This window comes from Gymnodraco acuticeps, unplaced genomic scaffold (genome assembly GCF_902827175.1).
Source record: "Gymnodraco acuticeps unplaced genomic scaffold, fGymAcu1.1, whole genome shotgun sequence".
Taxonomy (NCBI): Eukaryota; Metazoa; Chordata; class Actinopteri; order Perciformes; family Bathydraconidae; genus Gymnodraco; species Gymnodraco acuticeps.
In genome coordinates this window covers 730,918-757,730 of record NW_022992193.1, presented here as the reverse complement: position 1 = coordinate 757,730, position 26,813 = coordinate 730,918, and the positions used below count along the sequence as shown (strand labels likewise).

Below are 26,813 nucleotides of genomic sequence, written 5' to 3'. Positions count from 1 at the left end.
GTTATGTCTTTTCAGAGTCTTGGTTTTCTCAACGTTTGGGAAGGCAAGTGTTTCTTATTTGTCACACAATTGTAATTGCATTAAAAAATTCAATGATTTCTCAAATGTCATATTTTTTTACAAAGAAATGACGGAACTTTGACATTTCAATTTCAGACAAGAAAAATAACAATAACAAAAGACGTCCTTTTGGCTGTCACTGACAAGCTTCGAGCCACAACCAAAACAAAAGACAACGATGAAGGTGACGAGAAAGACACTTTCTGGGGCGAGGTGTGTCAGGAGCTTGGAATATCCGATTCCAAGACCAATAGGACACGGCTTCATCATGCCTATAATCATCATAAAAAGGTACATTTTTTATAAATATTGCACTAATATTGATTCTTATTTCTGCTTTGCTTTTATCTTCATCATCAGTCTGCCTGTGTGAACAACTTTAATTTGGATGTGCTATAATATTTTATATTATTTGATTAATAATTACATCTTTGGATTTCATTTGCTCCTTGTCATGTGCAGATGAGACACAAGACACAGATGGTGACCGCAGCACCTGCCAGCCCATCGACAGACAGTGACCACACGGCCTGCCCCATCGACAGTGACCACAGTTCCACTGACATTGACCGCACAGTGCCTGCTACCCCATCGTCGGTTAGACAGGCATTCACAGAGACGAGTGAACCAGAAGACGTTTCAGAGGTAAATATCGCATATTAGCACGTAGTTAGTGTTAGTGTGTTATGAAACATGCACACTACTGTGTGGAGTGAAATTATAGTTAGTCCCAAATAAACAATTTCAGATATATTGATTCATATCAGTAAAGAGTCATTCCAACTTTGGTCACTTTCGCTAATATGTTTTCATTGTGTTTTACAGTGTAATTCATCAGGGACATATGACTCCTCATCACACTCAAAAGATGGGCAACTCTTACACTCATTTAAATTGCCTTCAAATCCTTCATTTTTTTTTGTCACTAAAAGTGACTGGAAGAAACTGAGGATGAGACAACATAAGCGTCGATTCAAATCTTTAAACTGGACTTCAGTCATGATGGCCACTGGCATCCGGAGTGTCCACCCACACTGTTGCTTTGTCTTCAAATCTCACAGTGTGCGAACAGTTCGGTCAAAAAGGAAAGGGTCACTTTTTTCATGTGTTGGCTACTGTCGATTTGATGACTGTCCTGTGGAGGTCGAAGTTGACATTGAGGATGAGTCATCCCTTAAGGCAGTTGTGACCTTCAGAGGTGAAAAAGCATGGCACAACTGTGAAGAACTCAAACATCGGCCTGTGCGTGCAGATGAAAGGGATGCACTTGCCAATGCCCTCACCAGCAAACTTCCCAGAAGTGTGTACCTTGATAAGCTCAATAAACTGGATGACACTGTGTTGGCTTCTGGAAACAGAGACCAGGTACCATCAACTGGTGTGATGAAAATATTGTCCTGGCAGGCAAGAAAGAAGCTGAGAAAACACAGCAATGAAATGATCAGCCTCAGAAAAATGATGGAGGAAGAGCTTGAGACTGAGGAAGCAGTCATTAAAAAAATTATAGCACACCCCAAAGGAGTCATGCTATGGTCCAACAAAACAATTGACCTCTTCCATGACAGGTGCAGGGAAGACATTGTATATGTGGATGCGACAGGGAGCATTGTTAAAAAGGCAAAAGGGAAAACCTCACCTTTTTATGTGTATGAGATGGTGGTCCGAAATCCATTCAAAGGATCCTCCCCTGTCCCTGTGGCCACCTACATCACAAACGACCACACAATAGCCTCCATATCCTTTTTCCTTGGGTCATTTCTGACTGATGTAATAAGACTCCATGGAAGGGGAGCCAAAAAAAGACCTGTCATGCTGATCTGTGATGGCTCTACAGTCCTCATGGAGTCCATGGCCTATAATTTCTGTGGAGTCAGCCTCCAGGAACTTCTCTCCATGTACTACAGCATCGTATCTGGACAGGCAAAGCATGATTGTACTTTTAGTAGTAGTCCAAGTAGTACTGAATCCAACAGTACCAATTTCATTAAGAACTTATTGCACAAAATCATTTCATCTCTCATCAAAGATGGCAGAAAACATGCATTATTGTACTCTGGAGGGGAGTTTGACAGGGGATTACTCAAAGAGTACACAGTAAAAGTACTTGATTGTACTTTTAGTAGTATTCCAAGTAGTACTGAATCCAACAGTACCAATTTCATTAAGAACTTATTGCACAAAATCATTTGATCTCTCATCAAAGATGGCAGAAAACATGCATTATTGTACTCTGGAGGGGAGTTTGACAGGGGATTACTCAAAAAGTACACAGTAAAAGTACTTGATTGTACTTTTAGTAGTAGTCCAAGTAGTACTGAATCCAACAGTACCAATTTCATTAAGAACTTATTGCACAAAATCCTTGTATCTCTCATCAAAGATGGCAGAAAACATGCATTATTGTACTCTGGAGGGGAGTTTGACAGGGGATTACTCAAAAAGTACACAGTAAAAGTACTTGATTGTACTTTTAGTAGTAGTCCAAGTAGTACTGAATCCAACAGTACCAATTTCATTAAGAACTTATTGCACAAAATCATTTCATCTCCCATCAAAGATGGCAGAAAACATGTATTATTGTACTCAGGGGTGGAGTTTGACAAAGGATTACTCAAAAAGTACACAGTAAAAATACTTGATTGTACTTGTGCTACAAGTCCAAGTAGTACTGAATCCAACAGTACCAATTTCATTAAGAACTTATTGCACAAAATCATTTCATCTCCCATCAAAGATGGCAGAAAACATGTATTATTGTACTCAGGGGTGGAGTTTGACAAAGGATTACTCAAAAAGTACACAGTAAAAATACTTGATTGTACTTGTGCTACAAGTCCAAGTAGTACTGAATCCAACAGTAAGAATTTCATTAAGAACTTATTGCACAAAATCATTTCATCTCTCATCAAAGATGGCAGAAAACATGCATTATTGTACTCTGGAGGGGAGTTTGACAGGGGATTACTCAAAAAATACAAAGTAAAAGTACTTGATTGTACTTTTAGTAGTAGTCCAAGTAGTACTGAATCCAACAGTACCAATTTCATTAAGAACTTATTGCACAAAATCATTTTATCTCTCATCAAAGATGGCAGAAAACATGCATTATTGTACTCTGGAGGGGAGTTTGACAGGGGATTACTCAAAAAGTACAAAGTAAAAGTACTTGATTGTACTTTTAGTAGTAGTCCAAGTAGTACTGAATCCAACAGTACCAATTTCATTAAGAACTTATTGCACAAAATCATTTTATCTCTCATCAAAGATGGCAGAAAACATGCATTATTGTACTCTGGAGGGGAGTTTGACAGGGGATTACTCAAAAAGTACACAGTAAAAGTACTTGATTGTACTTTTAGTAGTAGTCCAAGTAGTACTGAATCCAACAGTACCAATTTCATTAAGAACTTATTGCACAAAATCATTTTATCTCTCATCAAAGATGGCAGAAAACATGCATTATTGTACTCTGGAGGGGAGTTTGACAGGGGATTACTCAAAGAGTACACAGTAAAAGTACTTGATTGTACTTTTAGTAGTATTCCAAGTAGTACTGAATCCAACAGTACCAATTTCATTAAGAACTTATTGCACAAAATCATTTGATCTCTCATCAAAGATGGCAGAAAACATGCATTATTGTACTCTGGAGGGGAGTTTGACAGGGGATTACTCAAAAAGTACACAGTAAAAGTACTTGATTGTACTTTTAGTAGTAGTCCAAGTAGTACTGAATCCAACAGTACCAATTTCATTAAGAACTTATTGCACAAAATCCTTGTATCTCTCATCAAAGATGGCAGAAAACATGCATTATTGTACTCTGGAGGGGAGTTTGACAGGGGATTACTCAAAAAGTACACAGTAAAAGTACTTGATTGTACTTTTAGTAGTAGTCCAAGTAGTACTGAATCCAACAGTACCAATTTCATTAAGAACTTATTGCACAAAATCATTTCATCTCCCATCAAAGATGGCAGAAAACATGTATTATTGTACTCAGGGGTGGAGTTTGACAAAGGATTACTCAAAAAGTACACAGTAAAAATACTTGATTGTACTTGTGCTACAAGTCCAAGTAGTACTGAATCCAACAGTACCAATTTCATTAAGAACTTATTGCACAAAATCATTTCATCTCCCATCAAAGATGGCAGAAAACATGTATTATTGTACTCAGGGGTGGAGTTTGACAAAGGATTACTCAAAAAGTACACAGTAAAAATACTTGATTGTACTTGTGCTACAAGTCCAAGTAGTACTGAATCCAACAGTAAGAATTTCATTAAGAACTTATTGCACAAAATCATTTCATCTCTCATCAAAGATGGCAGAAAACATGCATTATTGTACTCTGGAGGGGAGTTTGACAGGGGATTACTCAAAAAGTACACAGTAAAAGTACTTGATTGTACTTTTAGTAGTAGTCCAAGTAGTACTGAATCCAACAGTACCAATTTCATTAAGAACTTATTGCACAAAATCATTTTATCTCTCATCAAAGATGGCAGAAAACATGCATTATTGTACTCTGGAGGGGAGTTTGACAGGGGATTACTCAAAAAGTACAAAGTAAAAGTACTTGATTGTACTTTTAGTAGTAGTCCAAGTAGTACTGAATCCAACAGTACCAATTTCATTAAGAACTTATTGCACAAAATCATTTTATCTCTCATCAAAGATGGCAGAAAACATGCATTATTGTACTCTGGAGGGGAGTTTGACAGGGGATTACTCAAAAAGTACACAGTAAAAGTACTTGATTGTACTTTTAGTAGTAGTCCAAGTAGTACTGAATCCAACAGTACCAATTTCATTAAGAACTTATTGCACAAAATCATTTTATCTCTCATCAAAGATGGCAGAAAACATGCATTATTGTACTCTGGAGGGGAGTTTGACAGGGGATTACTCAAAAAGTACACAGTAAAAGTACTTGATTGTACTTTTAGTAGTAGTCCAAGTAGTACTGAATCCAACAGTACCAATTTCATTAAGAACTTATTGCACAAAATCATTTTATCTCTCATCAAAGATGGCAGAAAAAATGCATTATTGTACTCTGGAGGGGAGTTTGACAGGGGATTACTCAAAAAGTACACAGTAAAAGTACTTGATTGTACTTTTAGTAGTAGTCCAAGTAGTACTGAATCCAACAGTACAAATTTCATTAAGAACTTATTGCACAAAATCATTGTATCTCTCATCAAAGATGGCAGAAAACATGCATTATTGTACTCAGGGGTGGAGTTTGACAAAGGATTACTCAAAAAGTACACAGTAAAAGTACTTGACTGTACTTGTGCTACTAGTCCAAGTAGTACTGAATCCAACAGTATCAATTTCATTAAGAACTTATTGCACAAAATCATTTTATCTCTCATCAAAGATGGCAGAAAACATGCATTATTGTACTCTGGAGGGGAGTTTGACAGGGGATTACTCAAAAAGTACACAGTAAAAGTACTTGATTGTACTTTTAGTAGTAGTCCAAGTAGTACTGAATCCAACAGTACCAATTTCATTAAGAACTTATTGCACAAAATCATTTTATCTCTCATCAAAGATGGCAGAAAAAATGCATTATTGTACTCTGGAGGGGAGTTTGACAGGGGATTACTCAAAAAGTACACAGTAAAAGTACTTGATTGTACTTTTAGTAGTAGTCCAAGTAGTACTGAATCCAACAGTACCAATGTCATTAAGAACTTATTGCACAAAATCATTTTATGTCTCATCAAAGATGGCAGAAAACATGCATTATTGTACTCTGGAGGGGAGTTTGACAGGGGATTACTCAAAAAGTACACAGTAAAAGTACTTGATTGTACTTTTAGTATTAGTCCAAGTAGTACTGAATCCAACAGTACCAATTTCATTAAGAACTTATTGCACAAAATCATTTCATCTCCCATCAAAGATGGCAGAAAACATGCATTATTGTACTCAGGGGTGGAGTTTGACAAAGGATTACTCAAAAAGTACACAGTAAAAATACTTGATTGTACTTGTGCTACTAGTCCAAGTAGTACTGAATTCAACAGTACCAATTTTATTAAGAACTTATTGCACAAAATCCTTTTATCTCTCATCAAAGATGGCAGAAAACATGCATTATTGTACTCAGGGGTGAAGTTTGACAAAGGATTACTCAAAAAGTACACAGTAAAAATACTTGATTGTACTTGTGCTACTAGTCCAAGTAGTACTGAATCCAACAGTACCAATTACATTAATAACTTATTGCACAAAATCCTTTTATCTCTCATCAAAGATGGCAGAAAACATGCATTATTGTACTCAGGGGTGGAGTTTGACAAAGGATTACTCAAAAAGTACACAGTAAAAATACTTGATTGTACTTGTGCTACTAATCCAAGTAGTACTGAATCCAACAGTACCAATTTCACTAAGAACTTATTGCAAAAAATCATTTTATCTCTCATCAAATATAGCAGAATACATTCTTTTGTGTACTCAGGACAGGAGTTTAAACAAGTATTACTTTAAAAGTACACAGTAAAAGTGCTTGATTGTACTCGTGGTAGTAGTCCAAGTAGTACTGAATCCAACAGTACCAATTTCATTAAGAACTTATTGCACAAAATCATTTCATCTCTCATCAAAGATGGCAGAAAACATGCATTATTGTACTCTGGAGGGGAGTTTGACAGGGGATTACTCAAAAAGTACACAGTAAAAGTACTTGATTGTACTTTTAGTAGTAGTCCAAGTAGTACTGAATCCAACAGTACCAATTTCATTAAGAACTTATTGCACAAAATCATTTTATCTCTCATCAAAGATGGCAGAAAACATGCATTATTGTACTCTGGAGGGGAGTTTGACAGGGGATTACTCAAAAAGTACACAGTAAAAGTACTTGATTGTACTTTTAGTAGTAGTCCAAGTAGTACTGAATCCAACAGTACCAATTTCATTAAGAACTTATTGCACAAAATCATTTCATCTCCCATCAAAGATGGCAGAAAAGATGTATTATTGTACTCAGGGGTGGAGTTTGACAAAGGATTACTCAAAAAGTACACAGTAAAAATACTTGATTGTACTTGTGCTACAAGTCCAAGTAGTACTGAATTCAACAGTACCAATTTTATTAAGAACTTATTGCACAAAATCATTTTATCTCTCATCAAAGATGGCAGAAAACATGCATTATTGTACTCTGGAGGGAAGTTTGACAGGGGATTACTCAAAAAGTACACAGTAAAAGTACTTGATTGTACTTTTAGTAGTAGTCCAAGTAGTACTGAATCCAACAGTACCAATTTCATTAAGAACTTATTGCACAAAATCATTTCATCTCCCATCAAAGATGGCAGAAAACATGTATTATTGTACTCAGGGGTGGAGTTTGACAAAGGATTACTCAAAAAGTACACAGTAAAAATACTTGATTGTACTTGTGCTACTAGTCCAAGTAGTACTGAATCCAACAGTACCAATTACATTAATAACTTATTGCACAAAATCCTTTTATCTCTCATCAAAGATGGCAGAAAACATGCATTATTGTACTCAGGGGTGGAGTTTGACAAAGGATTACTCAAAAAGTACACAGTAAAAATACTTGATTGTACTTGTGCTACTAATCCAAGTAGTACTGAATCCAACAGTACTAATTTCACTAAGAACTTATTGCAAAAAATCATTTTATCTCTCATCAAAGATAGCAGAATACATTCTTTTGTGTACTCAGGACAGGAGTTTAAACAAGTATTACTTTAAAAGTACACAGTAAAAGTGCTTGATTGTACTCGTGGTAGTAGTCCAAGTAGTACAGAATTCAGCATAACCGATTTTATTAAGAACTCATTGCAAAAAATGATTGTATCTCTCATCAAAGAGGGCAGAAAACATGCATTATTGTACTCTGGAGGGGAGTTTGACAGAGTATTACTCAAAAAGTACACAGTAAAAGTACTTGATTGTATGGTAGTAGTCTAACATGTACTGAGTCCAACAGTACCAATTTTATTAAGAACTTATGGCTAAAAATAATTTGATCCCTCATCAAATATCATTGATTGATTGATTAAATATAGCATAAGCACTTTTACTATCGTCAGCACCACTTCTTGGCGATTACCGTAAAGACGCTATTAATCGCGCACTCAAAAATGAAGCGCTGCTCATTTGACCAAGCAAATGCGAGAGACGGCTGAGTTGACCGCAGTCATTTACTGCTGCAAATACGTTCAAACATGCTGTCTACACGTAAAGCAGTGGCAACTATGCCACCATTTCAGCTGACTTTTTCTCAGAAATACTGTCACATAACATCCATATATATTTCAGTGCTAGGTTGATGCTTAGCTAAGCTAACTATGAAACATTTTAACTGACAGGACTCAGGAATCAGGATCAACTGTGTACTACTTACTGTAAGGTAGCTTCTAGCTTCATGTCGAACACTGACAGTAAGTCAACATTTCCCAGAGAGCTTTCTTTGAAATCACCAAGTAACGCTAAAAAACACAACATTTAGATTGTATGACAAAGTGTTTATTTAATATATCTGGCTAGCTATAGCTACTTGCTAACGGTTTAGCTTACCCGCGCGATTCAAAGTAACGTCAACTTAGCTATAATGTATGCTTTGCTAACATGTTCGCATAACTTGTAAGTTTACTGACAGGTACATACCTTGTTCATCTGGCTCAGGTGGTGGCTCTGGGGTTGTTGTGTGAGCCACCACTTGAGAATTGCCGTCTTTTTTATTAAAGAAATGTCTAATGCCCATCTTCAGAATCTCCGCGTCCGGGGCTGACAGTTTAACGTTTAAACATTGTCACAGAGGAGAGGTACGTACCTGTCAGCCAATAAAACACGTTTATGTCCATGCAACTCTCTGATTGGTCTGGTGGCGTCGTCTTGCCTCTGTGTTGCATTCACTGAACATGGGAAATTACATTTCTGACGTCCGTCCGATAGGTAAAGTAGGTTAATGTATTATATTATTGAGGGAGAATTTGTCCGGGGCTAAAGAAAAAACATCCGGGGCTAAAGCCCCTACCCCAGGCGACGCCCCTGGAAGACACCTCAAGAGAACACTCAGAGCGAGGGGACATGCACGTCCCTCTGAGCTCAGTTATTGACAGATTCGAATTTCGCGGATCAATAACTCATGAACATAACGTTGTAAAAATACAAACAACATGACTTTACAATCATAGCAAGATAGGCAACGAGCTACAGAGTCGTTTTTATCAGAACAGTTCGATACGCGCCGTCATCCGAGCTAAACATCAAGAATTGGTCACAATCTGCAGCTTGAGGAGGGAGAGGAGTGCTTAGGGACCGTCTACAAACTGCAACGGGGTTTTGCGATATCTCGCAAAACATTTTTTTTTTATAAATAATTTTTTTTTTCTTCTCCATGTCCCCTAGGGGGCTCCGTAAAAACACACCTTGTCAGCGCTGTCGGTGCATTAAAGACCACCTCTAGTGTCGGATTTTGGAAAATTAATTTTGAGTTTTCTCATGGCAGTTAGAGTATGGCGACAAACCAGGAGACTTATCTTCCTCTTGACACCGTCTGTTATTTACAAAAAAAAACACCTAAATATACTTGTTATTGTGCTTCTGTCTTTCTGTGTCTTTTCATCTGTAAACTCCCTCTCCCTCTCTCTCTTTACTTAATCGCCCTCTCTCAGGAGAACACTTCACTGTCCCGCTTCATTGTAGGATTTCTGCTATGTCTCTACTTTAGTTTGACCATCTCTGTTATGAAGTTATGGAATACTAAATAAATAAGTAGTTAGATACCGTACCGTTACTGCGCTCATAAAGAATGATAAAAATAAGAATAATGCGTATTGAACTGGTTGCATTAATTAGTGAGTTTATTTAAGGCAATTAGTTTGAAGCCCTATTTTATCAGTATGTCTGCACAGCAGTTACAATGGTCAAACTACATTAAAACAGAATTGTCCCCATTTTCTCTTTAATAGTTAGTAACATTTTAATGAGATATGGACTGCAAAACTAAAAATGTCCCTGGTTTTCCTTTTATGAACTACCAAATGCAAGTAGTCGCTTTAGCTTATTTTGTTATGAGATGATAATGTGAATTACTCTTTAAATTAGTTAATGTAAAAATCGTTTGGTTTCTTTTACATTAAAAACAAGTTAGAATTTTCAAAAGGTCTTGTGTTTTTTTCCGGGGGGGAGGCCCTTTTTCCAGTTTAGAGCAATAGCCCCTCCAAATGTCTGTGCACGTCCCTGCTAAAACCTATACCAAATGTAAAGTTCTAATATAGTATTGTATGTTTTTTCTTTTATCCGGACCGTTTACCTAAACTCTGTGTAGAAATAAGGATTTTAGACTCATGCCCACACCCACCAAAGCCCAAAAAAGTAAGCATATCTACTTTTTGCAATATTTGATAAATTCTTTATTGTGTGAATATTTCATTGAACCAACAGAATACAAACAAAGCGAGCATTATATTTTATGTAGTTGAGAGTACTGTTAGACATATGTTACTGTAGGATACAGGAATCAAAATTGTTTCAATAAACTACACCAGATATTAATTGAAGGATTTATTGAAGTACATAGAGAGGCTTATGACAATAAAATAATTAATTTGTTAGGGGAAAATGCTGCACAATAGAGCCAGCCTTCACACAGCTCTTATTTGAAAAATATCTCTGCTTCTGACACAAGCTACACAGGAGGGATATTGTCCAAAGTTGAAGTTAGACACAACAAAACATAGGAGCTTCCCACAAGAACCATGTATGATTCAAAAGGTCTGGCCATCTACACATTCAGAGAATGAAGTATTAAGACAAACCGGCATAAAAAGCCCATTTACAACAACAGAGTTCAGCCATGCCTTCTACAAAGTGCACCAGAATGGAAGCAATAAAAGTAGCAGAATTATTCGACATTCAAGAAAGGAAGTAAGCAAGAAAACATACTTTTCATAGCAATAGCTGTGCACAGATTTTATGTATTTTCTCTGAATATATTGTGTAGTTGTACAAGAAACAGATGTTCATAAACAGATGACTAAAGGCAGTGAAGGGCCTTAATGTAGGGCTCATTGATTTGGTTTGTATGGCCCCTATCTTTACTGTTTTGGTTCAGTGCCACCCTTCTCACCCATCAGTTTCCAGCAGCAGCAGAGGACTGTTTTCAGTAAAGAACGTGTTTGGCTGCAGGAAATCTATTATTCTTCTAATTTATGAGTCATGAAGCTAACATTTGAACTACCAATGTGTATTTTTTTCTTGATATGGACTCTTATATTTCAAGCAGTGTGGAATGGGGTGAGTGTCAAGAACTTGAGATTTCCCTACTTTGTGGTCGCAACAGTAAACCTGTAGAGAAACCTCAGACATAGAGCCCGACATTTTAGGAACAAGCCTCGTCTGCAGTCTTTCCCAGAGTCAGATACAAATCAGTGTTGTCCAGTTCAGAGGTGTGGTTAGCCTAGCTTAGCACAAAGACCAGAAGTAAGACTATGAGCCGACGTTGTGAAAACCAAAATACATGTGGTTAGCTTCCAGGCTAATTATAAATAGTTCCAAGTATGTTTATTTTACATTTATATATTTTCAAGTGGTGAAATAAAACAATACAAACATGAAAATAAGACAGCTCTGACTTTTCCTGCCATAGAGTATCAGTTAGACAGCACACATGTATCCACACAGACAAACCCATATGTTCTGATTGTTCCTTTAACACACAGCTTTGTCACACACCTCCAACGTTCTTAAACACTCCAAAAACCAGATATCCTCTGGACATATAGGCTGAAGAGCCCGTCTTTCCAATGACGCATTAGCAGAAGCACACTTATGAAGCTACATGGTGAAGTGTCTTGTGTAGTCGTATTCTATTGTGGGAATGACAGCCTGGACAAACTTGAGAAAAATGAGCAGATACCTGAACGCTGCGGTTAAGGAAAACACAAAGGCACACACAGTGACACATGGTGGTATGTTGGTGCTAAGAGCATATTGGTTATCATTTCTGTAAGCCAACACGGAAGTTAGCCTCGCAAGGGGATTCGTCTATTGGATTCTGAAATATTGTATGAAAAAAGATCTGTGGCAAACACACGTTTATGATACTTACAAGTTTTCTTCAGCGGGATAATATCCACATATTAACACCACTTTATGATTCTTTTTATTCTAAATTAAACCGGCAGAAATTTAAATAAACTACATTAAAGTCGCATTGGCTGTTTTCAGTTCCTGAGAATCAACTTCGCAATGACAGTAACACTCCACACAACTAGTAAATTCCCCCCACTTGTCCAAAGTAACACAATAACAGTCAATCAAAATGGTTGCATAAGAAAAAGTCATGTTATCACCATGAAAGGATACATATGCACTCCCAGCTCTCCTCCTCCTTCTGCCACTGTCTCGATGATCTTCTTCATCACTTCAGCATGTCTGTGAGAAACATTCACATTTGTAGTCATACTATCATCACTATAGAGTAAAGCATGGGTTCATATGTAACGCTATGTGAACCATTATCTCAACGAGACAGATACAAATAGGGAGGGTGGTGCAATGTGTGCATCTAAAGAAAGAGAGGGGGGTGTGTTACTCACCTGCAGGGGTGGACTGAGCACATGGCAGGGGGGGGAAGGTTGGGGTGGTTCTCAATGGTGACCGTCTTCTTCACGTGGTCCTGGCTTATGTCCTCGTACATCTGTTCTACAGACAGAGGTTGTCTATCCTGGGGGACAAAACATCTTGATGAGCAGAAAGTTAAAAGTGTATGTGGAAACAACGCTAACCGCAGCTTTATTTTTCGGAGTTCTTGAGGATGCTGAATACATTTCGGAGATTTTAAGGATAGAAAATTGCAGTTTTAACCAGAAATTGGACGTATTTGTACTCTGTGGGCGGATTTTAATTAATTAGCAGTGGATTTTAAATGTTTAAGGGACTCAAAACTGCAATTTTCTACCCTACATTTTTTAGAAATGGATTCCTCAATATACCTCAAACCACACCCAAATTGTCCAAGCCTTTTTTAGCTATTGTATGCATATGCTAATTTATGCAACTTGTGCTAATTGTGCAAATTGCCCAACATATGCAAGGTAGCATCCAGCAGTTTATGCTTGGGACCCGTACTATACATTTCTAACATTGTGTATTCTGTATCTCTTCTAAAACTAGATGGCAGCCACAAATAAACCGGCAACTGAATGAAAGCTGAGATTCTCTAAAGGTGCGTTTCATGTTGCTTTATAACAAAGGGGCTCCCATACTTCATCATATCCAAAGAGCCAGAGTCGAGGGGTCTGGTAGTATTTATCGTATGTGATGTACAGGTCGTATGTTCTCGTCTGAAGGATGGCGTCTTCACTCCCCGGCTCTGCTTTGGCTTCAACCATTTTACTGGTGTCCAAGGTGGCCTACACAGAGGAGAGAAGCGTGAGGGGCGGGTTGAACTGGGGGGAATAAAAGTCAAGCTGCGACCCCTCGAGACGTCTACCTCATCCGTCTCCAACAGGCCGCTCTCCTCGTACTCTGAAAAGAAGCAATAGGAACAATGTGAGACTGTCTGAAAAACCAAATCAAAATGCTTCATTACCGGTAGGATTTAAGTACCTTCCATATCGGCTGCTTCTCCCTCTTCTTCATCATCTTCATCATCACCACATGCTGCAGACTTGGCATTCATATTGTTGTCCTAGAGGAATTCAAATTGATAAGGTGGAAGAATATATTTTACTTATTTATACATAATTTACTTTAAGTACATCTTATCTTACCTCATATTAGTATTTAGTGGCTCATCGTGACTTTAATGTCCTCTGCCCCAACCCACTCTTCCCCTGTCCTTCATAATAAACACTCCTCATATAAGAGCATAATCAACATCATACTGTAATACACTGCAGTCCTGTCCCTGGCAGGGTCAAACTGTCCTGTTATTGTCTGAAGAAAAGATTGTTTTATGGTCCTATCTAAGACCTGCCTTATCGTATCCATAGAAACTGCTCTGTTTGAGTGGATTCAAACGCAGAACCCTCTTGCTGTGAGGAGATACTGCCTACCATTGTAACACCAGCTCTAGGTATACTAATATACTTGGCTTTCATGGATTCCGCATTGAGTTCAATCAGAAAAAACAAAACCACAGACATGTTAAAGCATACCTTATTATTGTCCAGGGAAATGTCTCGTACAGCATCTGTGACTCCTAACACGCCTGCCAAAACAAAGCAGAGTCATGTTCTTCATCATTATTTCATTATTTATTATTGGAATTCCAAGTTTGTCTGGTTGTGTTATGTCAGGTCACAGTTTTATAGCATCGATGAAATGCTCTGGATATATGCAATGTATGGGTGTTGATGGTGACCAACCTGAGTTGTGGTACGTGTCCACCCAGCCCCCGTCTCCATCATCCTCTTCAATGATCATTTCCAGCTCATCTGAATACTCCATCTGTTTACAACGCTTGTAACAAGGAACTGAAAGACATCAAACACATCGTCAGCACACAGTTAACACACACCAGAGGAAGTAACGCTGGAAGTTAAGTAACAAAGGAACCTTTACAATAATGGAATTGTATTTCAAATCCACCTACCATTGCGTGTCAGGAGAAACTGTTTATCCTGCGGCAAATATGGCTTTACCTTGACTTCTTCCCCACTAGCCCTAAAGGAAGATGGAAACCAAGACATATACACTTATTACTTTAACAATTTAAGGTCCACAGTTGCAGGTTTGTTGAGCAAAGAGGAATTGAATGAGCTGAAATCTAATAATTATTTTACTTAGTGTTGGTGGACTTAAGGTTTTGCATTAAAAAATGATATAGAAATGAGTGGCAGGGGTTAGGCAATCCCATACAAACATGGGACTATAACTGAAATGAGTTGGACAACGATGTGCACTCACATTACTACCAGCAACCACCACATTACTAAAGTTACTACCAACAGTACCCAGCTCCACTCCAGTGTATGAGCTCACCTCCGTGGTACTGCATAGGGTGAAGGTAAACGTGACAAAATAATGACATATATTCATTGAGTAGTGCTGCAGTGGTGTATTTCAAAGTTTATATTTGATCTCAGCTTTCAAGAGCTAATAATCATATTTCACATGTAAGGGGATCTTACCATCAGAAACTCATATCTGTGATTCACCTCTAAGTGGACACTCACCATTTCCATGTGGGGCAATGGTGAACCAAATGATCTCCCGCTGCTACAAACTAAAATAAAAATAAAAAGTATATTTAGATAACAAGCTGCAGGATTTTGAGAAGATATTTAAAGAAATGTAAATAAATACTACACTAACAAGTAGCAATCCTACAGTGTCAAAATACAAGATACAATTAAAAGTACATTCAAATGAGAAAAGGCTAAAGAGTATCAAGATATACTTTAAGTACCAAAAGCCTTAATTGTGCAGAAAGGCACATTTAAGTATCATATACTTCAAATGATTGTACTATCATTTATTGTGTTCATCACTTCAATGTTGAACTTGGTAAAAGTTGGATTTATTTAAATAACTGTATGCACTACTTAGTAGCTCAACCTATAATCCTATATACTAATGTATTAGTATTAATATACGTAAAATGAAGTCAAAAGCACAACATTTACCTAAGAAATCTAGTGAAAATACTAAGTAAAGAAGAAGTACTTCCATTTCTTACTGAAGTACACGTACATAATCCCCTACTACAGTAGTTAGTTCTCACCTCTTCTGGTGTAATGACTCCAGTCTCTTTGAATTTCGATTCCTGGGATTAATAGAATAACATAAACAAAATAATGAAACGATTATAGAGAACAATATAAAGATAACAGAACCAAAACAGTACAGGGATATGCAGGCTTTAAGCTGTACATTTACAAGAGGGTAATTAGCTTGTATCCATGGAAAGCCTAAAATGACAATAACAACAATGAATGTGACCGTTAGATAGCTTTCAAAATGTGTGCATGCATGTACATCTGACAGAAGCCCCCACCTATAAACAAGCTAACGTTAGCTCATGTAGCTTACCTTCAACACTGGAGTGAGAAACTCAGCCACACCCAGAGCCGTCCCCTTCACCGTGTTTATAACGTTCTGCATCTTGTAAAGGTCCTTTTGGATAAAACGTGACGCTCTTCAAACCCAGTCTTTTAAAAAATTGAATTATGTTGACATAGCTACTCAAACACCAGAAAGAGCATATCACATGACACGTCCGAACTCTTCCGGTATCCGACTCTCGCGAGAAATGTGGAGACGAAGCAAATGCACCTGAAAACAGCGAATCCCGATTTTCTGGAATAGCTGTAGTGGCCAATAGGTGGTAATACAGTTGACGTAATTGTGGACGGAAATACTTGTTCCAATTGACTTACATTGGGAAAGAGACGTCTGTAAATCAGCGTATCATTTTTTTTTTGCCAAATAAACTATCCAGTACGAAGACTTTTATAGACCTTAATAAAATCATTAAGGTCTAAAAGTTGTAAAATGCGCTAAAAGCTCAATCCAGAGTCATTTTCCCTTTTCATTCATTTGACTGAGCCGAGAGTGGGAGATCGGAGGCGGGACTTAAGGAAAACTCGAGTGCGCATGCTCTATGGGCCCAGATTCGGTACTTTTGCTTTCGAGAGCGCCAGACCATTTTGGCTTCATTCACCACTGAGCAACTCTCATAGGAATGAACGGGACCGGAACATGAAAAACAGTCTTTGAAATAGTGCGTGACGTCTGGACACTGTCGCTACCGTAGACTGTCTATAGAAAGGTCGCATTAACTTACATTTCATTCTGCTCCCTAAGTTCATGTCATAGTGTGAGTCTATAAGCTATGCTAGGCTAGCAGTGCGCATGTAGCTGCATACAGCGAGGTCGCAGTATGTTGAGGCTCTGGGTAAGGTCGGAGTTCCGGAGAGCGAAGGTCCTCTGTGCCTCCAGAGCTGTCAGTGTCAGATGCAACGGAGCCTGCAGCAATGCTTCAGCCAGGGAATGGGTGAGACCCAGCGGGGCTCTCACGGGTTTAAAGGCTTTCAACAGCCTGACCAAGCAGAAAGAGCCTCTGATCCTGGCCAGAGAGGGAGTAGCTACTTGGTACGGAACATGGGTAAATGATGAGTATACACAGCATGTAGAACTACCTTACTTAATATGTGTTGTGTTACAGGTATAGCTGTGGACCAACCGTATACGACCATGCACACCTGGGCCATGCATGGTAAGGATATAACATCATTATTTTAAAGGCACGGATGGTAAAATGTACCATAGCTCAATATGTGGGTGTCTTTCCACAGCTCATATGTCAGGTTTGATATCCTGCAGAGGATCCTAACCAGGTTGTTTGGAATCACTGTGATCCATGCCATGGTCATCACCGACGTGGATGATAAAATCATCAAAAGAAGCTGGGAGGTATTCACACTTCACATCCCAAAAATGTTTTATCATGTGGCCCTAATCCTTTTCCTTTGTTTTATTCACATATATCTTTCCCTTGTTTACAGGAAAATGTTTCTCCAAACGTGTTGGCTTCAATCTATGAGGATGAATTCAAGAGGGATATGCTTTCTTTAAAGGTGTGTGTAAAGGTCACAGGTAATTGATGTTCTTATTCCCGTGTGATATATAACATACTTCAAGCCTGACTTGAAGGGTCACTTCATATAGATTATAGATTAAGTGAAAACTGCTCTTAGTATAGAAAATATGTCTTCCAAATGTACGATGTTGTCATCGAGCATTCATGTCCTGAATTGTCCTTATTATCATTTATTCACACAGTTTTCATTCTCTAAGTGAGGTGTACGCAGATAAAAAAAGTGATTTGCTGTGAGTTATACACTGTAACGTGTTTTTCTATCAACTTTATTGTTTTAGGTGATTCCTCCTGCGGTGTATTTAAGAGTCACTGAGAATGTGCATCATATTGTTGCGTTTATCGACGGGATCATTAGAAATGGACATGCTTATGCCACAAAAGAAGGTAACATGTCTATGAGCTTTAGGTGCTATTGTTATTTCTTTTTAATTGTTTTAATTGTTAACATTCGTGAAATTCCTTGGTTGTAGGTGACGTGTATTTTGACATCCAGTCCATTGGGGGTCGTTATGGCAAGTTTGTAGGAGCAGTGGATCCTCAGGGAGAACCTGGTGAGTGTCTGTCTGCTTACAGCGCTGTCAGTCATTTCGGCACAGCAGAGGAACCTTTTGTGTCACTGACTAATTTCTACTTATGACATCCACCTGGTTCCATCTTCATCTTATGTATTATCTTTTTAATTTACACACGAAACCTACTGCACGTCCGTCTGTCCTGAGTTTTCCTGAGAGGGTCAGACGGTGTCGTATTCTGTACAAACTGTAAAGCCTCCCAAGACGAATGTAACATTCTTTATATTGGGCTGTATAAACACACTTTGATTAACTGAAGAAAATCATTAGGGGCTGAAAAAGCATATACAGTGAGAAGAGCGCTTGATTGTAAATGTGTAGAATTGTGAGGGTTCTATACGAATAAATGGAATATACTATTCACAAGTATGTCACATAATTATATATATATATATATATATATATATATATATAATGACCTGAGCTTAAGATTGAGGGCTTCATATCTACAGAGTATCAGCAGAATCTGCAGGGTGTTCTTTCTGGCAAGTTGTGTTTGTGTTCTTTAGAGTGTAAGTAAGCCAAATAGTACTGACCTTTTGAGGATCGTACACACTGACACTGTTCTGTTGGCAGACGATATGTCAGCTTTACCAATGCATCACACACTGTACGTTTCTCCAGGCAGCACAACTAAACGAGACTCCAGGGATTTTGCTCTCTGGAAGAGGTCCAAACCTCAGGAGCCGTTCTGGGAGTCTCCGTGGGGCAGAGGGAGACCCGGCTGGCACATCGAGTGCTCCACCATCGCCAGGTTTGGATCTGCTAGTCTTATCTCTCTTTGGGTTTCTCTTAAGGATGCTGGTTCAACATTACAATATATGTATATCAGCAGATGTGTGATGTGTGACCTGCATGCTGTTCAGCTCAGTGTTTGGCAGCCAGCTGGATATCCACTCCGGAGGGATCGACCTGGCCTTTCCTCACCATGAGAACGAGATCGCTCAAAGTGAAGCCTACCATCAGTGCGGACAGTGGGCAAACTACTTCCTCCACTCAGGTAACACTGCTCTACTACTTCCTTCTTCTGAATTCAATCAATTGTGTATGTACGTCAAACATTATATACACACAAAACACGGACATCACATCTCATTTAGACGCAGGAGCTTCTGCTATGTTGTAAATGTTATACTTGATAGAAACAAAGCCGGTCTGCAACTCTGACATTCTTTGGGTTCAACACCACTTATAGAACTCTTTAAAGTTAGACTGTTTTCCTCATTTGCAAAGGCAGCTTTTTTTCTTCTGAATATTGTTGCCTATAATTGCTATCAAATTCAGCACTGACACCATTTATTTGTTTTCAGGACACTTACACCTGAAAGGCAGTGAAGAGAAGATGTCAAAGTCTTTGAAGAACTATGTCAGCATCAAGGTAAAGTCCTTCCAAATGATTCATCACCTGCTATTGAGTAACTCTTTATGGAACCACCTGCTTTTTATTCCATCAGGATTTCCTGCAGTCCTACTCTGCCAACGAGTTCAGGATGTTCTGTCTTCTGTCCAAATACAGATCAGGTGGGGTAAAATGTTTGTTTGGTAACACTTTAGATCAAAAGGTACACTTATTCACCATCAACTAGTTGTTAATGAACATGCATACTGTGTTAGAGCCAAACTACTAGCTTATTAGTGAACATATTCGGAGTTAGAAATACCTCATTTTAAGTTATTTTGACACAATAAGCGCATGTCTTGTTACATAAGAATAGACCAGATCTGTTTGGTGTTATTACCTTAATATAAAGTGTTACTGTTTGTTTTAAACCATTGAATAGAAACCGGTGTTTCCAGCAGTAATCAGACTTGTTTCTACAGCCATAGACTACAGCCACAGCAGCATGGTGGAGGCCCGCATCGCCCTGGGAACCATCTCCACCTTCATGCAGGACGCTAAGGCCTACATGAAGGGCCAGCTGCAATGCACGCCTGTACAGGAAGCAGCTCTCTGGGACAGGTAGCAACAACTCCACACTTTAATACGTTATCTCAATGTGCTTCGTTCATCCTATTGCTTGTATTGTTGTTTATAGTATTACTATTTTCTCAGTTCTTTGTGTTAGGGGGCTTTCATTCTGACGCATCCATTCCTATCAGAGTTGTCCAACTAGCTAGTCTGGAAGTGCACAAAAAGACTCTACAAAGTGGGGCATTTTTTTCTCATTGCTCAAGTATTGACATTACTGTTATCAAAATGCTGTAGCGGACACATTTCTTAAGTTACAGTGAAAGTTAGACTGACTTCATATTAAACAAGAAGGTCAATCAAATGTATTGATGCCACCTATGTCCCGATATTTTTGCTGGGGAGTGACCTAAAAGACGTTTCAAAGTATTGCTTTTGTTCTCAAATCCTCCCTCTAGCTGTTCTGGAAAGACATTTTAAAGTTTGGCTTCAGCATGTCTCGCTAGCCTGTAGGAAATGTCCCTAAAAGTCACTCCAAAGTGAGGCTCATTTGGACAAAAAGGGTCCAAAAATGTCATAGTGGAAGTCTATTTATCTTCTTATGGTGGGGGACCGTACTCACGGTAACCCTCCCTCTAACTATGAAATGATTCCTCATTTCTTATTATAGTGATCTTTCAGCTCGATGTTCTTGTCCCTCAGGTTGGCTGATACTAAATCCAGCGTGCTGAAAGCCCTGGCAGACGACTTCGACACCCCGAGAGCCGTCAGCGCTGTGATGAACCTGGTCCATCACGGAAACTGCCAACTGCAGCCTGTTTCCACGGTAACGCACTGTGCTCACATGACTCAACTTCTCCTGTTAGACTCGATGACAGACAGGACGAGCTCTATAGGATTACAAATGTCAATCATCAGTTGAAAGCCCTGACAGTGAGACTGAAGTAACCGTGTGTGTGTTCTCAGTGTGAGGGCGTGGCTCGGAGCCCTGCAGTGTTTGGAGCGATGATCAGCTACATCACAGAGATCTTGGATGTGTTCGGGGTCGATCTGCTGCACACTAAGGTCAGAACATTTAGACGTTTGCACATCCATTCTCTTTTCATGAGGTTCCCGATTGGCTGCAGGAAAGTGTGTGTGTGATTGAGTCAAATAGAAAGTGTGCGTTTAATTATTAAAATGGTGTTACAGCAGGGAGACGTGGGGACCAGCAGTGGGAGGCTGGAGGGGGTGGTGGAACAGCTGACTCATTTCAGAAGTGAAGTCCGAGCGTTCGCACTCGCTCGTCAGGATGCTCCCACCAGTGGACCCCCCCACAAAGCTGCACTCTACCCAGAGAGAGGGCCCCTCCTCAGAAGTTGTGACACTCTCAGGAAGGACCTGGCCCCCCTGGGAGTGCTCATTAAGGTATGTTGGTGGGTGGGCGGGCTCACGGTATTTACTATTTGTCATGGAGACTGGGCTGATGTGTTCTTGTTTTTCAGGATAGAGGACTCACCTCCACATGGGAGCTAACTGAGGGGAGTGAGCGTGTCCAGGATGAGGAGCAGGAGACCCCCATCTGAGAGACTCACTCGCTACTTCAGGCTGGAGGACTCAATCTTACTTCAACTGAAAGACTTTATAAAAAAAAGAGACCAGACCATCCGAACGGAACAGGATAAGGGCGACATGAGGGAAATTAGGATCAAATTGGGATGTGAACAAAAGTAGAAAAAAAAGGTTTGGACATTTCTCAAAATTCTGGGATCGTTTTTTTTACTTTTGGTCAACCCCCAAAATAGTTTTTTCTCATGTGGCCCTAATCCTCTTCCGTACATCCTGATAAGAGAAACGAACTGTCAGTGACATGCCTGATGTGCCTGTCACTTTTTGTATTCAGTGCTTCAGAAGGTGCATCTGTCAATGTGAGCAGGATAATACATTGAATGTTCATTAGTTGTTTTAATAAAACAGATTATGATGTGTATGGAACACAGAAGGAACACTGAGCTTCTTTGTCTCTAAGCCTAAATATATTTGAATGAAAAACAAAGACAACATCCCTAATTGAAACAATTGTGCTAACATTGGCTCTTTCTTAGAATATGAAGCTTTACTCTGCCAACAAGAACTTGGTGAGAGGCAGAGAGCCCCTTGGATAACTACATTTACCATCTTGCACAAAATGATAGCTTAAAAAAAATGATATCGCAGTAAACAAGACCAAACTGAAAAGATGTGACAAATGAAACTCTAACAGTATCAGTTTATATTGGTTTCTTTATTGTGTGTATGTTCATTTTTGGGTGGCTCAAACCAGTCCTAGTCTATATGCAGACTGACACGTACTGGTGTGTTAAGGCTGCTGAGCAGTGATGTCACCACACAGTAAAACAGATGACAAAGCCTGTACCTGAGGAACAGTCTAATATGATGAGTATTCTCCAGCCTCCTCATGAAGACTGGTCCAGATTTCCTGAAGCATTATGAGGCCCTGCTGTGGCCCTCAGGCGCTGCTGCGGCTCTCAGGCGTCAGGTTGATGAGCGAGTTGCTGGCCTGAGCGAGCTCTGTGATGGACACTCTGCCTCTCTTTTTCATGAACTGAGCCACTGAGTCCAGCTCGTCTGGAGTGATGGAGATGAACTTCCCTCGGTCATCTATCACTCCTGCAGAAAAAAAAAAAACACGTCATGTTATAGAGGAGACCGTATGATCAAAGGTCACTTCAATGTGTGGTGCAGCATTGAACTATTTTTGTATGCTGCTGACCCATTAACCCTTGAATGGTTTGTGTATCCTGGGAGGTATGGTCATTTGACAGGCTGTGTCCATGTGTAAAATGGGTCTAATAACAGTCATATTGGTGTGATAAGATGAGAAGTACTTTATTGATCCCAATTTGGGAAATGGTTGCGTTGCAGCAGCATAAAAAGACAAGGCACTGTACATTAGAGAAATTAAGACTAGAAATAAACTATCCAAAATGTAAACATCTCAAATAGGAATAAAATAGCATTAAAGAAAGTAGATGATAATGGTATATAATGGTGTAATTGGGTGTATTCATTGTTAAAGTATTAAACTCAAGTGTTTATGTGAATGCCAATTTAAGGGTTGATCAAATGTCAGGAAAGCAGAAAGAAACGCTGCTAAAAATGACTCAAATTTGGGGGGAAATGCCTTAACGTTGTGTGTGTGTGCATGTATGTCAATGAGGGTGTAAGAAAAAAAATCACCACGATGTAAGATGGCGGTAATATGGGTGTAATGTAGAAAAAAAGCAATCAATGAGTTTTCCAGAATATTTGTATGTGATTGCCCTAATAAAAAGCTCCCGTCTCTATGGTTACCGTGCAGCTTCAGACTGACCTGTCAGGGAGCCCTGAGCCAGCAGGTCCTGCAGTCTGCAGATGGCGTCCTGCGTCCTCATCCCAAAATGAGAGGCCAGGTCCTCCAGGAGAACCACCTTGGAGCTCTGCGGGAGGGGGACACACTGTTAACCCTTTAACCACTGGACACTACCAGCTGTTTTGGGAAAAGGTCTGCAGCTCTCACCTCGATGTGCTGGATGAATTCTTGCAGCAGATTTCGAGACTAGTAAAGAACATGGAGACTTGTTTAGAACAGAGAACCAGAACGTGAGAAGGATGAGAGCTCAGCAGTGTCTCACCTGGTCTTCAGAGAGCTGCTCCTCCTCCCCCTGCTCCTCCACGGTGAAGGAGGCTTTGAGCTTTAAGTACTCCTCCTCCTCCCGTTTGTCCTGCTCCTCTTTAGCCCGCTGCTCCTCTTCCTCCTAAACAAACAGCAGCACAGGGTGTCATGATCTGCTCGTATTCACACACAGGATGGGGGGGCTGGGAAGAGGACTGCTAGTGGACCTGTTTGTGCTCCATCTGGCGCTCTTTCTCGTCCTCCTGACGCCTCTCCTGCTCTCTGAGATCCTGCATCTTCTTCCTCTCCTCCCTCTCTTCCAGCTCCATCTGAAGACAGGAACACAAGATGACAATGCTGCACAGCAAACACACATTTGTAGATGTCTTCATTTCTACTGTACATATTACAATAATAATACTTATGACAAAGAGAAGCAAAAGAAAAAAATGTCCAAGGTGTACAAAAATAAATTCTCAAATAGTTTCCGTCATGTTGAAAAGGGGGAAGACGAAGCTTAAAAACCTTTCTGGTCCCCCTCTAGCGTACCTTGTTCATGAAAATATCATCCGTTATAAACAACACATTTCTTTCTACAAAACAACCAAAAACAAATAACCCTTACAACGACAGGAAATAGCAAGCATGAGTTCACAGGTCCTGCTCAGAACCATTGAGGATTTGGTCTTTAAATGAGAGTTTTAGTTTAGGTTGCACAGTATTTCAGCTCATCATTACAGTTATTCCACCTTCTGTTGAGATGCAATGAAGTCTGGAATTTGTCCGTATGGGTGGTTTTTTGAAAATGCAGTTTCCTCTCGACATGTGTATGTTTTCTCTCTGTGTGAAAAGTCCCTGGACAATTGTTGATTTGCGGCTTTGAACATCATTTGGATCGTTTTATAGTCAACTTGTAGCTTTAGTCTTTTTCGTTTGAGCCCCCACCTCTCTCTGGGCCTTCTTGGCCTGCTTCTCCTCCAGCTTCTTCTGCTTCTTGGCTCCAACTTTGGCGGTGGACCCAAGGTTCTGCTGCTCTTCTTCCTCTTCTTCCTCCACAAGTTCCTCCTCTGGAATCAAAAGCAGTCTTGTTACATGTTTGTTTGACTCCCACTTTACATGCAATCTATCAAGTCCCCTCAATGTAAGCAAACAAAAATACAACCATTTTTAGCTCCAGTAAAGAAAACATAGTAATACATATTATATTATAAGCCTCTCCATTTTCAAAACGCAACCTTTAAAGGGTCATTGTTTGAAAAGATTGACATTGTTAAACTGGTAAACCACAACCCTGGTGTCTATTTTGTTTCAGAAAAGTTTTGGGGCAAACTAATTAATTCTGATCATAAACAAAGTGTATATTTTCAGTGTGGTAAATAAGCATGAGAAATGATTTGAATGAAGAATGAGTCAGTCCAATATGACGAACTCCAAAACAAGCTGAGAAGAAGCTCATATTGAAACAATAATAGTTGTTTTCTCATTAGCATTACTACAATACTGATTAGTTTACCATTTTCTACATCTTCTCTCTGTGGTCGTCTGTTGGCCATCGACGCGGCGAGGTTCCTCCTTCTGCGAGGCATACCGGCCCCTCGCTCCTCGGGGGCCCGCTGACGGGGCCCCGCTGCCCGGACCACATCCCTCTGCTGTTCCTCATCAGCTGACAACAGAGAGGGCACACAACAGTCAAAGCACTGCCTTGCATCAGGCATGTTAACACTGTGAAGATTGAACATTTTAAAGAGATGAAAAGGTAGAACAGAACATTATTCAATACCCTGAGATCAGGCACACAGGCATTGAAAGTACATCTACTCAAGTACTGTACTTAGGGACGATTTTGGAGCACTTATACTTCCATTTTATGCTACTCTGTACTTCTACTCAACTACATTTGGCAGCCAATATTGTAAAGATAATACATACTAAAAAAAACACTATGATATCAAATGATAAGTTAAGATATCCAGCAGCAGTATACAAAGTAATTAAATTAGCATGATTAATTATCATCCAATGTAATTCAATAATTCTGAAATGGGACGTTATGCACAATACGTACTTTTTTTTTTGGTACTTTTTTTTTTTTTTTTTTGCACTATTACTTAAGTAGGATTTTGTATGCAGGACTTTTGTTTGTAACTAAATATTACACTGTAGTATTTATTTCTTATTCAGGGACAGATAAGGAGAATATAAGGCAGCTTCAGTTGGCCCTCTGCGCCTTCTCCGTACTTAATGGCGGAGTGACAGCTGTGAGCTGACGTTGCCAAAGTAAATGTAACTACAGCGGGAAGTTTGGCTTACTGTTTCCTCTCTATTACATTTTGAATAGCAGTGTTTAATGAAAAGGTAAACGCAACACTTAGTTTAGCAGCAGACACTTTCCGGTGTGTTTAGCTAACATGGAGGTCTCTTACCTTCCTGTGTGCTCCCTCGCACCTTCAGCGCAAACACTATCAGCACAATGAGGATAGCAGCAGCAATCAGGTACACCGCTATGTCCATAGCTGCGAGATTAAATATATATTATTGGCACATTTATTTGACTCTCAAGCTCAAAAGTGTTGGTGAGGCATGTAGCTGCTGCTGCTGCTGTTGTTGTTCTTCTTCTTCTTCTTCTACTACTCCTTCTTCTACTGTTGTTTGACGGCAGTTGGCAGCTTGTAGGTGCCTTTACCGCCACCTTCTGGAATGGAGTGTGGATCAAACACTGTATGCTGTTCCCCTAATTCAGTGCTTCTCAAAGTGTGGTCCGCGGACCACTGGTGGTCCGTGAGCGCCCCCTAGTGGTCCGTGAGTATATTGGTAAAATTTCACATTTGAAATAAATAAATAAATAAAAGTTTTCCGCACTCTCATGGGAATATCTCCGCAATGGAGCGAGCTTAAGTTTCACTTTTAATTGCATGATATAGCCCAGATACACACCTTCATCACACATGTGGCCACTTATTTGTACCATTTCCAGGCGATTTGTAAAAAACGATGTGTTTTGGATATTTGTGGAATTAGGTGGTC

The 26,813-nt window shown here is 39.5% G+C and overlaps 3 protein-coding genes and 1 long non-coding RNA gene across 5 annotated transcripts; 2 read left to right on the top strand and 2 right to left on the bottom strand.

Annotated features, from left to right (window-relative positions):
• Window positions 1-213: 213 nt before the first annotated feature.
• Window positions 214-1,052, top strand: LOC117539275. Its single transcript, XR_004567978.1, has 3 exons — window positions 214-351; window positions 523-705; window positions 886-1,052. It is a non-coding gene; the product is annotated as an uncharacterized LOC117539275 (long non-coding RNA).
• A 9,409-nt stretch (window positions 1,053-10,461) lies between these two features.
• Window positions 10,462-16,338, bottom strand: atg3 (autophagy related 3). Its single transcript, XM_034205433.1, has 12 exons — window positions 16,105-16,338; window positions 15,797-15,838; window positions 15,249-15,298; window positions 14,666-14,736; window positions 14,439-14,546; window positions 14,229-14,281; window positions 13,678-13,759; window positions 13,562-13,596; window positions 13,335-13,481; window positions 12,666-12,793; window positions 12,433-12,501; window positions 10,462-11,983 (listed from the first exon to the last, which is right to left on the bottom strand). Exons 1-12 carry the CDS (start codon window positions 16,174-16,176, stop codon window positions 11,902-11,904), a joined length of 939 nt encoding a protein of 312 aa, XP_034061324.1. The 5' UTR covers window positions 16,177-16,338; the 3' UTR covers window positions 10,462-11,901.
• A 365-nt stretch (window positions 16,339-16,703) lies between these two features.
• Window positions 16,704-22,136, top strand: cars2 (cysteinyl-tRNA synthetase 2, mitochondrial). 2 transcript variants are annotated; one of them, XM_034205432.1, is made up of 15 exons: window positions 16,704-17,166; window positions 17,240-17,290; window positions 17,370-17,487; window positions 17,580-17,651; window positions 17,953-18,058; window positions 18,145-18,225; window positions 18,871-19,000; window positions 19,113-19,246; window positions 19,557-19,624; window positions 19,701-19,767; window positions 20,068-20,206; window positions 20,858-20,981; window positions 21,122-21,220; window positions 21,350-21,562; window positions 21,640-22,136. In XM_034205432.1, exons 1-15 carry the CDS (start codon window positions 16,955-16,957, stop codon window positions 21,718-21,720), a joined length of 1,695 nt encoding a protein of 564 aa, XP_034061323.1. In that variant the 5' UTR covers window positions 16,704-16,954; the 3' UTR covers window positions 21,721-22,136. The 2 variants fall into 2 exon arrangements, with proteins under 2 accessions (XP_034061323.1, XP_034061322.1); XM_034205431.1 differs by having other exon boundaries at window positions 16,705-17,166; window positions 21,347-21,562.
• Window positions 22,137-22,399: 263 nt separating this feature from the next.
• LOC117539314 (DDRGK domain-containing protein 1-like) lies at window positions 22,400-26,433 on the bottom strand. Its single transcript, XM_034205434.1, has 8 exons — window positions 26,213-26,433; window positions 25,303-25,452; window positions 24,735-24,856; window positions 24,017-24,118; window positions 23,809-23,931; window positions 23,694-23,732; window positions 23,508-23,613; window positions 22,400-22,804 (listed from the first exon to the last, which is right to left on the bottom strand). Exons 1-8 carry the CDS (start codon window positions 26,298-26,300, stop codon window positions 22,644-22,646), a joined length of 891 nt encoding a protein of 296 aa, XP_034061325.1. The 5' UTR covers window positions 26,301-26,433; the 3' UTR covers window positions 22,400-22,643.
• Between the last annotated feature and the right edge of the window lie 380 nt (window positions 26,434-26,813).